Source organism: Caloenas nicobarica, chromosome 1 (assembly GCF_036013445.1).
Source record: "Caloenas nicobarica isolate bCalNic1 chromosome 1, bCalNic1.hap1, whole genome shotgun sequence".
Taxonomy (NCBI): Eukaryota; Metazoa; Chordata; class Aves; order Columbiformes; family Columbidae; genus Caloenas; species Caloenas nicobarica.
The window spans coordinates 138,578,142-138,593,008 of NC_088245.1; the positions used below are offsets into that span (position 1 = coordinate 138,578,142).

A 14,867-nucleotide genomic window follows, 5' to 3' on the forward strand; every position below is an offset into this window, starting at 1 on the left:
TAAGAACAGTTTTAGATCGCAGCTCAACTTACCTATAGATTTAGAAAAAAATATTTAATGGTTTAGAAGCCACATGGAAAAAAAATCTGTATCGGTCAAACACATAAATAACTATACTATTAAATCAAAAAAGTTGGTAGTGAAACACAGCAATGCTTGAAATAATTTTCCATTGGTACTTAAAAACTTCCATTATTTTTTTTTAGTAAGAAACTGATCTCAAGTAGCTTTAAGGCAGCTAGGAAATCCATCAACTGTTTTAAAATCCATAGTAATCTGAGATGTATTGACTTCAAAACCTGGCTATAAACAACCAAAGGGAAAATGACTTACCAACGTGCCATATATATGTCATCTCTAACTCAGTTCTGGGAAAGATGAAGTTGACTGGCAAACCATGAAATAATTTGAATACAAGATGTCCTTTAAACCTATCTATAATGATCTATCCCATTTAAAAGCAAAGAATTCACAAATACACAAGTAATAAAAGAAATCTACAAACTTTATTTGTAGGAAAAATCTGCACAACCTGACTCTGGAGAACAGTCTTGAAAGTGGTCCTTTGAAGAGGTCCAAAAGAATTACTGCAGTATATTTTCAGGGTGAGAATAATGTGAATTTAACTATAGTATCTTCTAGGGCAGTGAGAAAAGGGGACTTGCCAGAATGTACACCTGTGTATATGCATAAATATTTGTACATTTTAAAGCTGGCAATAGTACATTTCTATTCTTGCTAGGGAAAACACAGACAAGGAAAGTCTATAAAGCCTTTAACAGATGTGAAATCCGCACGGACTGGGGTCTTGGTCACACTCACCAGCCGGTAAGACAGTTACTGACCCCGGATGACCCATTGCCGTGGGGCTTGGCTGCAGCCGCCCCTCTGAGAGCCCAGGCCGGGAGCGGAGGTGACAGCCCCGAAGGTAGCGAGCCTGGGGCCGCACACCCGGCACCTTTGCTCGTCGGGCACCCGTCCCCTGCCCGCCCGAAATCGGGTTGCTGCGAGGGGGGACCCACGCCCCACACGCACGAGTGGCCATCCCCGCCCCCCCTACCACGAGCGGGACCCTCCGCGCCCCCCGCTCAGCCGAACGACCCCCAGGCGCTGCCCCCGCAGCCACCCCGCTCCCCCGGAGGGGCAGCAGCAGGGGCAGGGTCCGTCTGCCGTCGGGGCCTGCCGGGGGGCGGCGGGGGGCGGTGCGGGGGCGGTCCCGGCCGCCCGCCTGGGCCGGCCCTCGGCTGGGGGGGAGCAGATATAGGCAGGACCGCGGCGCAGAGGGGGGACAGTGGTGGGCAGCGGCGCGAAGCCGGCCGGGCGCCCCCTTCCCCGCCGGCGGGCATCGGCCTGCCCTGAGCGCCCGGGACGCGTCTCGGAGGGGAGCCGGCAGCGGGGCCGCCGCCATGGGGGTCGGAGAAGGGCTGGGGCTGGCGGCGGTGCTGGCGGCCGCCGTGCTGTGCGGGACCGGGGGGCTCGCCGGGCGCGTCCTCAGCGGTGAGTGCGCGGTGACGGGGTGGGGGGGCGCGGATCGTGTCCGGCGTCGGTGCGGGGGCCGCTGTGGGAATTCAACGCTAACAGGAGCAGGGAACCCCCGAGGGGAAGGACAGGGACCAAACCCACTCGTTAAATGACCCGCGTGTTGGAGGCGAGCTGTGAAACCTACTTCTGAGCGCGCCGCCAGAGCTCACCCGGAGCATCCCTGCCCCGGCGAATTTCGAGAAGCTCTCGCTGCAGCCTTGGCTTTAATAAAGCCTGTCCTGGCCGATGAGGCTAACCTGAAACTAGCGCACCCGTCAGAGTTGGAGGCAGCTATAGGTTTCGGTCTTCAGAGGCAGAAAGCCAGGCGGGCAGGCTTCTGCAGTGGTCCTAAACCAGTTCCTGCCAATACGGAGTTGCCTTGTACAGATAAATTTTTAGATTTGATCGACTGCCTGCATAATTTAGTTCTGTTTTAATTGTTTAAAAAGGTAGTGCATGTACTTGCTACAATGTCTTCTTAAGGAACATACATATACATTAAGATTTGTTTGCATCTATGCGGGAATGTTCCTATTTGTAATATGGTTAGGAGAAAAAAACTTTTAAGAACATGCAGCATAAATAGTTTTGTTATGTGTGGATATATCTACAACTTGCAAACCCAAGAGGAAGACAATGCTTCAGAAATCTGTATCTAACATCTGAGCTTAGACTTAATTTAAGAGCTGTAGGATCACATTGTATTTCCAGCACACAGGTACATATGTTCAGAAACTGCTAAATTTAATGGAAAGGCTATTTTTAATTGCACTTTGGATCAAACCCTCTAAGTTGAAGCTAACAGGCTCTCAGAGGCATGTTGGGTGTGTAAGCACACCTGTACATTTGTCTTGAAACAAAGATTTACACACTTGACTGCACTTGTTGACCAATTATGTGTGTAAATCTCTGTATACTCATGTAAGAACATGCCTCTTTACAAAGTGATTTCAGAGCAATGCAAATTTTCAGTCAATTGTTTCAGAGGCTGTAGTATGTCAAGAAAACTTTTCTGTAGTTTTTTTGGTAGCAAACATTGCGTTGCTGAATTCAGGTAATTTTCATAGTTGCTGATAGAGTACAGTCACTAAACCGTTTCAGTGATGTCTTATTTGAAGCAACTTCATGTGCAGACAGAGATGTGCTGTTGGGCTTCTGGTGAAACTGTATCTTCCAGGAAACAGTACTGAAGCAGCAGTACTCCAGCATTTTGATAAAGCTTGCCTGCCTGAACTGTACCCTGAAATGCCTCATCTGCCTCCGTTATAATGTAAACTGTACAGTAATATACAATGCAGAAAAGCTCTTAGTTTAACAATTTATATGAAAACTATGTAACACTTTGTCATTTTAAGGAATAGTGAAGATTACTCATCCATGAGATGCATTTTACATTAGTAGTATTAGTGCAGGAGTCCATGTGTGGCTGAGGAAACCCTGTCCCTTCATCTTCTAGCTCAAGCTTTTGCATTTAAGTGGCATATGTAACAAATTGACTAGAGGTCCAGCTTTTAAAACAATGTGTAATATGTGGATACTGCTTACTCGGACTGTTCCTGGATGCAAATAGGGCTTTGGAGCTTTGAAATAATACAGGCTCTACCCTATATTTCACTGAAGCATTTCAAAGCATGTGATGAGTCTCATGCCACTGTATTATGTGGCTAATAGTTGGCTGGTAGAATACAGGAAAGGATCTGAAGCCACTTACAGAAGGAACCATTTATGTACTATCAGGTTTATAAGCTGAAGTTGTATTCATTAAGTAAAGGGAATCCATACTAGGCAATAACAGCCAAAGCTACTTAGCATGCTTGTGTCAGAATATTCTGAAATACTGTCAGGTGAACTCTTTATTTCTCATAAGGACCACACCCCTATCCTGCCACAGGCACATGGGTAGGTCTAGTACTAGTAGTACTTTGCACTCTTTAAACAAAAAATAGTACTATGGAATTATTGAGCCATGCGTGCTGTCTGCCTGGCTTCCATTTAGCTTAAATGTATGTAAGAACGAACACTTCTGTAGACTGAAACAGGCTTTCATTTAAAATCGTAAGTCTACATCTTAAACAGACCTGTTTCTGAAAAATTGCTAATTTATGCTTCAGTCATCATAATCTAGAATGAATGGAAATCTCACTGCTCTCATTCCAAATAAGTTAAATACATAATCCCTATTCCTCAAGTAGAAAACGTTCCTGAAATTAACTTGAGTGCTGGTTGGAACTTGTGGAAAGATTCCCATTTACTGCAGCAAGTTTGCAGCAGACCTGGCTGTAATCGCAAAATTGCAACCATTTTCACCACAGTGTCAAGAAGACAGAGAAGGAAGGGCCTATCTTTTCAAAATGCTGCTTCCTTAGGTAAAGGTTTTCTGTTTCTTTTTCTAAGTATGTTAATTTTCCTAGAATATAATAAAAACTATTATTTGCATCAAACAATTCTTATTGAGATGTTCTTTGTCATCTTTAGTTTGGGAATTGTTAAAGAGAAGTAATAAAAATGCTTCGTAATTTTTAATGTAGTTAGACGGATGTTTTGTGAGCAGTGCTCACAGCCTCCATATCAGAATATCTAGTGTTGCCAGAGAATTGATTCTTAAAGAAAAAAATCAAAGCAGGCCCAGGAGAAACTGCTGAGTCTGCCTTGCTGTCCCATGACATCATGATGAACATGAAGTGATGATAATGCAGTTTGCAAAGATGCAATTACTTTAAGTATCTATTGGGCAGGAAAGATGCAAGCTAATCTTATTACTAATCATTTAACAGCCTCTATATTAATCATAGATGTTATAGTTTAATGGCTGCCATATTTTTGTATTTCTATGGCTTTAAAATTTTTGGGTTTTTGCTATTGCTATGCATCAATTGCAGATTAAATATTGATACAGTAGTTTAAAGCAATATGTATCTCTTTTGGTATAAAAGTATTCAGATATTTGAAACACCAAAGGAAAAAAGAAAAAGAAAAATGAAAAACGAAAAGAAAAACACTTAGTGGGTTGTGAAACAACAAGGGTTGCCCCTAAACTGTAGGGTTATTTCTTCAGATGCCTTGAAGGATATGGATATATTCATTCACACAGCTTATGACCGGATTTGAGTTGGTCATAAAATATTGTAAAGTAAGATAATTAAAGAAGTATCTTCATGGGTAATGAATTGAATAGAGATAACAAACCCTTTCTCAAATGGCACAATTTAATTTAGTTCAATTGGCTTGGCCTGCTTATTACACCTGAGTTTTGTCTGTCAGACTTGAAGGTTTCATCTACAGGAAATACTTACACTGTGTGTGGTGTGTGGTTTTTGTTTGGTTGGTTTTTGGCTTGGGGGTTTTTTTGTTGGTGTGGGGTTTTTGTTGTTATTGTGGTGGTTTGTTGTTGTTGGTTTTGGTTTTTTTGCTTGGGGGGTAGGGACTGTTAATTTTATGCTGCATTTGTAGCTCAGAATTTGAGAAACTGTAATTTGAAAAGACACTGACAGTCTCATCTAGAGGATACACACGCAACAGTTGTTTACTGAACACAACATTTTGTTGTGAATGCCCAACATTTGGTTCCATACTGTTGATGGGTATACATGCCCAACATGGTACAAGATCGCTTTGTTCAGTTGTAGGTCTTGGTAGTCACTAAAACTGAGACATTGAGAACTGCAAGGGAAGTTGGGCACTTAACTCCCATAGACTCCTTTATTTATTCCCCTCCTTTTGCACCTGGTCTTAGCAATGTCTTGTTGAGGAACAATCAATGATCTGGGTTCTTAATGTGAAATGAGCTGATGACTTGGATATAATACGTGTTTCTACTAAATATTTCTTGCTCCTAACCAAGAAATTCCATTACACCCTGTGGGAAGACACTTTATATTAGGTAAACTGCTATGGCTCATAGACGAGGACCCAGTTTTGATAACTCGAGATGTGTGATGGTGGATGAGTCCTTCTACAGCAGAGTCGAAATATGAAAGTACTTAAATCAGTTTCAGGAATCAGACATCTAGATTAGAGGCAATCTCCCTTTATCAACCCTGTAAAGCTTTCCTTGCCTATGGGGGAGAGCTGTGCTGGTTGGCCAGACTGCAGCTCTACTCAGGGGCTAACGAAAAAGTGATGAAAAGTTCTAGCACTTTGTCTCAGAGGAGCATGCTACTTTTCCAGGAATACAACTTCTCCTTCTCAGTATCTTTTTCAAAGATAGAAAAAGGCATTGGAATTATCAAACTCATGATTGCCAGGCCTCAGTACCCCACTTGGCTAATGGGCCCGACAGAAAACACCTACCATGGAGGGAGCTATGATACATAATATGTGGGACAGTATGGATAGTCTGCGTGTCTTTCACATGGTTTTTCTTGCTCCCAGTGAGGCAAGGCTGATGCGCTGTCCCAGTGCAGCAGATAGGTGCAAAAAAAGTCTCTTGCCTTCTTGAAGTCATGTTCTGTACCTTGACTTTACTACTCTGTTGTTCAGGTCTGATCCTGTATAGATCACACTTCTTGGTTGCTTTGGTTCAAAAAGTGCTCCATGCAGCACTATTTTTTGATACTAATTCTCACAATAACCTTCTCCTTGCAAATCTCTCTTGGATCAGAAAAGAATGTATAGTACTAATGTGAAATAAGTACGATGAAACAATGACTTGATAGTAATTTCGGCACTATAATCCCATACCTGTCACTCACTAGTTAGAAACTGAGTCTCTTGTTGAAGCAGTTCCAACTCCCACCACTGACAGACAGTAGGAGCTTCACTTCCAAGCAACCTTACGAAATTTTGTTGCGAGTCCGAACTAAACAGCTGGCATGGCTCTAACTAAATCTAAATGTAGCTGCAACATACAGGTAATCATTCTAGACTCGCTTTATAAGCAAGGAAGGAAAAAAAAAACCCAAACCAACAAACAGTAGTCTTAAAGTGGGTCTAATTGCATTTTAACATAGATCTTGCAAATACTGCAGATATACCCTAAAATGCTTGATTCTTTCAGTTGTCTACGCAGTGAGGTCAGTGAGCCAGCTCAGATATGGGCAGGTACATTGTGAAAGGCTAAATTTTGATGACATTAATCCCACTCTGTATATCTCAATGGTTTCTTCTCATGCAGGGTTGTATATATATCATATGAATTAACCAGTCATGCTTTACCTCCATTTGAATTTATAAGAAAGGATAATTTACCCTAAGAAAAACATTTTATTTTATTTCTCCTTCCCTCAAAGGTCCCTTCTATTTTTGCGTTAAGTGAACTGTCATGAGTTCTAAGATCCCATGTGGGTTGGCTTTTCCCTCTTTTTTTAGTAGAAGATGAATGTACAAGGACTTGCCTGTTGCTTTCTCTTTTAATTGTGGAACAACTGCAAAAACATGAGCAGTCCATTGCACTCTTCACTGAGATGCATATAGGGTGTTCCACCCTAGGAAACTTCCATAGGAAAGTCCATAAATCAAGGAAATTAATATAACTTCTCATCCATATATATGTGTGTGTATATACATATGTGTGTATATACATATATGTATATTTTACTTACATCTTTAGCAAATACAGGTATCTTGGTAACAAATGCATGAAAATAAACTTGCTTGGAAAAAGGCATTCAAATTTCATTGAAAAAGAATAAGAGAAAAGATGATGCTTAGTCTGGATAATGGTTGATCAGGGGTATATTTTAATGACTAAAGAGTTATGAACTATTTCCATCTAGAGACAAAAATAAGAAATGAGCAGTCAGCAGAAACTCTCTGAGTTGCTTGAATTTGTGCCTGTGAGAGATCCTGTTGAAGTAGTCTACTAATGTATATAAAATTAGGTATGTGTGAATGTCTGCTGGTTTGGGATAGGAGAATAAGCATACTCCCTGCTCCCCTAGGCTAGCACACATTGTACTTAAGCCATTCAGACTCTACAGTTTTTGTCAAGTCTATTCCCAAACATGCTAACAACAACTTAATAGCTGCCATACTATGTTTGTCTTAAAAGTATCTGGGAAATCTGTTCTGGTCTCCACAGCTACACAGAAAACTATTGATGAAAAGACTTAATTTGCCAGTCTCGTCAGTGTTTGTGCCAGCCTTTATGCTTTTTTTTTGTTAAACAGCTGAAATGATGGAACACACTTGGTGTGTCTTTAGACTGTGATATATAAAAAAAATTATTATGTTAGTGTGTGCATGTATAAGACTTCAGAAAAATGAAAACAATCAAGCAAAAATGCTGCTAACAGCTTTGGCAGTGTTTACACTGCTAGCAGCTTCAGCAGGAAGTGTGTTTTATTTTTGGTGTGTTTGTTTGGGTTTCTATTTGTTTGGTTGGTTTTTTGTTTGTTTTGTTTTAAAGTCCTGGCTAAATAATCCACATCCTGGAGGAGACTTGTAGATCTTTGTAACACATCATATTTCCTCTTTTTTTGAATAGGCTCCAATAGATTCCATTGACATTTGGCTGTTATTGACATCCCTGCTTGTGCCTGTGGAAATAAGTAGGGTGATTTATAACCATGAAGAGTGTTATATTTTGTGTAATTTTGCATTTTTTTTCAACAAACATAATTCATTGTTAGAGAAACTGAAGTCCTAAGCATCTATTGCAAAAGAAAATGTTTATGCTCCATGTCTTATGCTCATGATGAGTTTTTTCTTACTGCTAATTGAGAAGGTGCATATTGTGCCATGTTGAAATGCAAGTCTGTCCTTTCTGTGGATGCCAGTGCAAGTATCTTAAGTGCATTGTCTTCACCATGCTCAGCGATGCCAGGGAGTCTGCATTGCTCACAGTCGCAATGTCACTAGACCTCTGAAAGACAGATGGGGAAAAATATAGATCCTGAACCAGTCTCAGTTCCTTCTTAACATGGGAAAAGGGAAGGCAACTTGAAATTTTTAGGGGATTGTCTTGGCAACTACATTGGCACTTTGCATGAACCCTGAGGCAGTGCGGTTTTGGACGGGCCCCTTACAGAAGCAAGTGGCTGTCTGCCATGATCAGCTCTGTGATATATACCCGTAAAGTTCACATGATCAGAAGACAGAAAACCCGTTATTACAGGAAAAGCTAAATGGATCTCAGGCTTTAAATTTATGATGTGCTAGATATCTGAAACAGAGCCAATGCCAAAAAGTAGGTACATTTCACTTAGAGAGGAAAACTCTCAAGGTTTTAATGTTTTGAACAGAAGAGGAAAAGAAGTACTTGGGAAATACTGTATAGATTTTTTTTTTTTGACGCTGACACATTACTTGAATCAGTGACTAAAACTGTTTCATAAAAATGGATGATTATTTTCCAGTTGAAGGCACACTCTAGTGATTTATGTAATTGTAATTGTATGTTTTCTTGCAAGGGTAATTGTGGATGGGGAAGTGTTGATTGGCTTCTAATGAGATTTAGACATCAAGCTATTTTTTTACAACTCTGTTATCAGTGGCCTGAGATCCCTGCCATGTGTGCCAGGGCTGAGAAACTAACTATACAAAACAAATGTGTGCATTATTGGCCAGGAGTGTTGATCTGCTGGAGGGTAGGAAGGCCATAGAGAGGGATCTGGGATGTCTGGATTGTTGGGCTGAGGCCAATTGTATGAGGTTCAACAAGGACAAGTGCTGGGTCCTGCTCTTGGGTCACAACAACCCCAGGCAGCGCTACACGCTTGGGGAAAAGTGGCTGGAAAGCTGCCTGGCAGAAAAGGACCTGGGGGTGTTGATCAACAGCCAGCTGAACATGAGCCAGCAGAATGCCCAGGTGGCCAAAAAGGCCAACAGCATCCTGGCTTCTATCAGAAATAGTGTGGCCAGCAGGACTAGAGAAGTGATGGTGCTGCTGCACTCAGCACTGGTGAAGCCCCACCTCAAATCTTGTGTTCAGTTTTGGGCCCCTCACTACAAGAAAGACATTGAGGTGATGGAGAGAGTTCAGAGAAGGGCGATGAGGCTGGTGAGGGGTCTGGAGCACAAGTCTGATGAGGAGCAGCTGAGGGAGCTGGGGCTGTTTAGCCTGGAGAAAAGGAGGCTGAAGGGAGACCTCTACAGCTACCTGAAAGGAGGTCGTAGCATGGAGGGTGTTGGTCTTTTCTCCCGAGTAGCAAGCAACAGGACAAGAGGAATTTGCCTCAAGTTATGCCGGGGAAGGTTAGGTTCGATATTAGGAAAATTTTCTCCATGGAAAGGGCTGTGAAACACTGGAACATTCTGCCCAGGGAAGTGGTGGAGTCACCATCCTTGGAGGAGGTGTTTAAAAGATGCATAGTGAGGCTCTTAGGGTTTAGTACCAGAGTTAGGTTAATTGTTGGATTAAGTGATCTCTTCCAACCAAAATAATTCTATGATTCCATTATTTTCTTTGTGAAATGAGTGAATAAACCTATTGCTGCTTGGTGAAGATGGCAGTCTTCATGAGGGCAAGTACTCTAGTTCCCTGTACATCAAGAACAAACCAGTCTCTGAAACACCACATTTCTGATTTTGAAAATCCAAACAAATCTGTAGTCTGCTCTGTGGAAGAGAAATCCTACCAGTGCCTTATTCAACAAAATCATGAATTTATCTGTGTTTTGCAGGACAAGCAATCCTTGCTTGTGCCTTCCCAAGACCTGGAACAGTGCAGGCTCTGAGCACATTGAGGCTTTAACAAACCTCCTCCAAAATAATCTATGTAGATGAGTAGTTGTCATCAGTGTTCGCATGTGTATTTTTTTAACCACCTGTTTTACTAACCAGCTATCTTGCTGTGATATGCAGAGAAGCTATCAGATTTCATTTTAATGGCATTTGTATTTAGCCAGATGGCAAAATCCAGATGTTAGTGATAAGTAATATTCTTTAATATTCAAATCAGCACTGCCCTATGCTCCTTTACAAACAGACTGTCTCCTTTCTGATTGCTCTGTTTTTAAAAGTGTAGCTATTATGGGTCTATTGAGAACAACTGTTGTTCAGAAATAACCAAGTCAGCTTCTTGTCCCCAAAAGCACTTGGAAACACAATAGCATAACTAGTAAAGGCTGATATACGGGTGAAAACTCAATTTCAGAGACAAATGAACTGAAAATCACTTCACAAGGTGAAAGAGAAAATAAAAAGAGAGACTGGACTGGGACAAATCTTGTGTAGCTTCATATTCTGTGCAACTGTACTAAATTTCTGTATGAATGCTATAATACAGCACTTCCTTTTACTTACAACTTCCATAGTCCCATTTTCTCTCTCTGCAAAAGTTGCATTAATCCTACAGATGGCTGTTTGGCTAGTGTCTGAGGACCTCTATCATCATATTTGCTAATTCACAAGATATGGGACAGTTAATGGCTAAAGATAGGGTATCTGACCTGTATTTGAGAGAGAACAGAAAAAAAATTGCCTTTTACCTACCATTTTCTTCATGTTATCTATAATTTTTACATGCTAATGCATAAGAATTTAGGAAGAAAGGAACTCCATTACAACAAGTATTGTAAGGAGTCTGGCTAATAGATAAGTTTTGCTTGAGAGAGCTTGGGGCCAGCCTCTATAAAGGCATCTTAGACATTTTCTACATGCTGAAGACTATATGTTATGATGTATACAAACTGTTTGCCTGTACATCTGTCTATCTGAAGTACATCTACTTAACAGACAAATGTGGTCCTCACTTATTTTATATAAGCCCTTAAAAGGGACTTAGAACCTTTGAAAGTTTTTCACAAAAGAAAAATCACTTTAGAAAAACTGTATGACGACAATTAGGCATAACCCCTAATTCCCTCTGCAGACTTGGTTATTAGGAGGGTGGGAGGAAAAAGTACCTATTAAAGTATGGAAGAGTTAGCTATGAGGATATTAATACAGATACAGGCTGGCATATGGTCTGCATAGCAGTTTGTATTTGAATGGCAAGTTTGTTAGCACATGGAATTGCTTAAGCTGCTCAGGCATATGAGCTGAGCAACATCTGTGATTTGAATAATGACTCAACTAGAGAACGATTTGTCTTCAGTATTACAAACTTTGGGAGAAAATATGGCAATTTGCTTTTATCATAAAAAAATACAGAATGTAATTATGAAATCTTATCACAGCAGTATTTTTTAAAAAAGTAATATGAATCATCAAAAGAACAAATTAAATTCAGTAGATGGACACAAATATGATGCAGTAAAACATCAACAGCAGTAATATATCAAAACATGACCAGCAGCTGAACCCAATCAAAATTTGACTGGATTATACAAAAGTCAGTTGACAAGATGCATCAGCTTTAAATTTTCTCATTACATTTTAATTCAATACCTTTTAGCCTCTTACTGGCCACATTCTGAAATGCATTACTGAGACTTGGCATGGAGCATCCTGTGACATGGGGATGGGTGAAAACAAATTGTGTCTAGTGTCTCACATGCTGGTTACATAGCCCCTGCAGTCAATGTGCTCACACAAGCTCAAGACCAAACTAGTTTTCATAACACAAGCAAGGAAATATTATCTAGCCAGTGGAATATTTTGGTTAATTTACATAGATTTCTGTCTTGCTATTATTTTGTGATCACTGTCATTTAAGTCCTTGTGTCTTTATTTTGTAACTTTATTTTTTCAGAAGCCTCCATCAGCCTCATGCTGACCTTTGGGACTCTGGTTAATGTTAAATATTTCACATTCTTTTTTACCAAATGACCCTCTGTGTTTTCTGCTGAGCCTATTATCTTGGGAAGTAAAAAAGTCACAGTATGTAAACATAGTAGACTTTTCTATGGCATGTGTTGTGCTTTCTTTCGTCCTCTCCTTGCATATGCTATGTACATGCAGCTGCTGTTCCACACTAATTTAGGTGGTTACTAATCGTAGTGGGTGCTGGACTGTAGGTTAGTTTATGAGGTTCAAGAAGAAGAGGGATGGGATTTACCAGTAAGGAGGTTATCTTCTACCTGACATCTTCAAAACCTCCAGCTAAGCCACATTTGTTACTCAAGATAACTTTTGTGCCCCTCTTGTCCCATGGGGGTGTAGTTAGGGCTGAGCCTGATGCTCTTGGGGAGATGAGTCTTGAAGCTGGGTACTTAGTAATTTTGATGCTAAACGACATTTTGCTGTAACTTCTGTCATGACAGATCTAAAGGAACCTATTATTTCTGTTTAATGAGGCATCATTATGAAAACATAATGGAGATATAATTGATTGAAATACCAGCGGAGAATTTGCTTGTTTCTCCTTTTCCTGAAGGAGATTCTTTTTTTCCTACCGAATTATCTGCAGAAAACTTTTAACCAAGTATCAAGTATTTCAACTAAAACCGATCTTTGTTTTAATGTTGGTATCAAAACATTCTACTATGGAGCTACTGTGTGACACCCAAGGATAAAAACTGATCCATATGGATGGAAATGGTAGCTAGCACTTCTTACAGCAAGTACTATATACCTGCTTTCTTCAGCTAGCAGCATGGTGAGACAAAGTGAGTGCAAGGGAATTTCAGCCAGTTCAGGTTCTCTTCAGTAGGCAGCTAGAGCTGCTAAGGCTGAGGGAACAAGGTCAGAGCTATGTTGTATGACTGGTGTACACAAGAGAGGTAGAAAGAACAAACCTGGAGACCTTTCCATTAAGGAATCTGAGGAAACCTAATCTTTCAGTTTTGCAAGTGGGGAAAAAAGAGAACAGTCTTTGTCTGTTAGTTGGTTGTTGCTTCAACACAGTACTCTTCCCTCAACAGGCAAGAAAGCAATTGTTGATGAAAAGGTAAGGTGTGAGTTCATGACACCAAGCCACGTGCATGTTTTATTTCCGTGCCTACTTCTGACAAGGGCCTGGGCTGTTCTGATTGGATGAGGGAAGATGGGTCAAGGATTAAGGAGCTGAAGCACTCCATGAAAGGAAGGTGTCGTGGTTTAATCCCAGCCGGCAACTAGGACCATGCAGCTGCTTGCTTACTGTCCCTAAGTGGGATGCAGGAGAGAATTGAAAAGAGGGGAAGGAAAAAAACTCATGGGTTAAGATAAGAGCAGTGTAATAGGACAGCAAAGAGGAAGAGAAAATAATAATAATAACAATAATAATAATAGAATATGCAAAACAAGTGATGAACAATGCAATTGCTCATGGCCCATGACACAGCCTGTCAGTTCCCGAGCAGTTCTATTTGCTCCCAGGCCAACTCCAGTTTATATACTGAGCATGACATCATACAGTAAGGAACATCCCTTTGGCCAGATTGGGTCTGTTGTCCTGGCTTTGCTCTCTCCCAGCTCCTTGTGCACCTGCAGCGTTCTTGACTTGTTATAAACGCTGCCTGGCAACAAAGAAAACATCAGTGTGTTATCAACATTCTTCTCATACTAAATCCAAAACACAGCACTATACCAGCTACTAGGGAGAAAATTAACTCTATCCCAGCTTCAATCAGGACACCTTCACATCTTCGGATAGTCTGAAAGGGTTGATAAAAACCTGAACTTGTCTGAGCATTTGTAAGGGAAAACAATAAGAATGAGTTCTTAGAACTTATTAAATTAATTAGTTAGATCTTTCATCTCATGCTGAAGGAAGGACTAAATACAATAACACGCTTTTCTTTTTTACCTTTCTGGATACCCCGTAATGATAAAATGTTTTCTTTCATATCTCAGGCAGCACAGGGCAGATTTTGTGGAAAGGTTGTGAAGGCCTAACTTACCTATATTTATTCACATTGCATAGTATCTTAGCCTGATACATTCCAATAGACTTGCTTACAAATCTAGTTTCTATTCAGTTGTGATAGAAAAATCAGAATTCAGTTTATACAGTTGAAATTGCAAATGTTGCTTTACAATTAACAATGGAGTCTTGTCTGCTGCAAAGATGTTAGGAGACGGTAAAATAGCCCATAGTCAAAGTTTCTGTACTTATCTGCTATACAATGTGGTTTATTCTGTCATTTTATCACTGGTAAATTTTGGCTTCATAGTTCAGAAATTAGTAGTGAGAGAGCTGTAAAAAATGAAGCTTGAAAACTTGACATCTCAGCATGCTCCAAGAAGAGCACTAAAACGTCAACTGATTTGCCAGCTCTTCAGGCACAACTGCAGTTTTCCATTAACACATTGAACTAGCTCTGCTATAGCAGATAAAAGTCTCCTTCAAAAGAAGAAAGAAAAGATTTGGAGTAGGTCATTACCTAAATTAACTAGAACAAAAAAAATTCACAGCTTCTTCCAGAAAGCTTACTACTCTGCATTGCATACTTCATTCACATGGGTCTTACCACCAAATATTTATCGATTTCTTGCTGTTTTCTCTGTTGTTTTCTAGAGGTATATTCTTGCACAAATGATCAGCCTGTAAGGAGGAAATTATTTCTTTTGCCACAGGTGTGTTGAGCAATAAATGAAGAAGT

The 14,867-nt window shown here is 40.5% G+C and overlaps 1 protein-coding gene across 3 annotated transcripts in view; it reads left to right on the forward strand.

Annotated features, from left to right (window-relative positions):
• Positions 1–1,305: 1,305 nt before the first annotated feature.
• Positions 1,306–14,867, forward strand: part of CHODL (chondrolectin) — a 30,459-nt gene continuing 16,897 nt past the window's right edge. For all 3 annotated transcript variants that reach the window (XM_065652233.1, XM_065652241.1, XM_065652224.1), the window contains exon 1: positions 1,306–1,497. In XM_065652233.1, the coding sequence (XP_065508305.1) occupies positions 1,407–1,497 (91 nt within the window). In that variant the 5' untranslated portion in view covers positions 1,306–1,406. The remainder of the gene's footprint in view (positions 1,498–14,867) is intronic.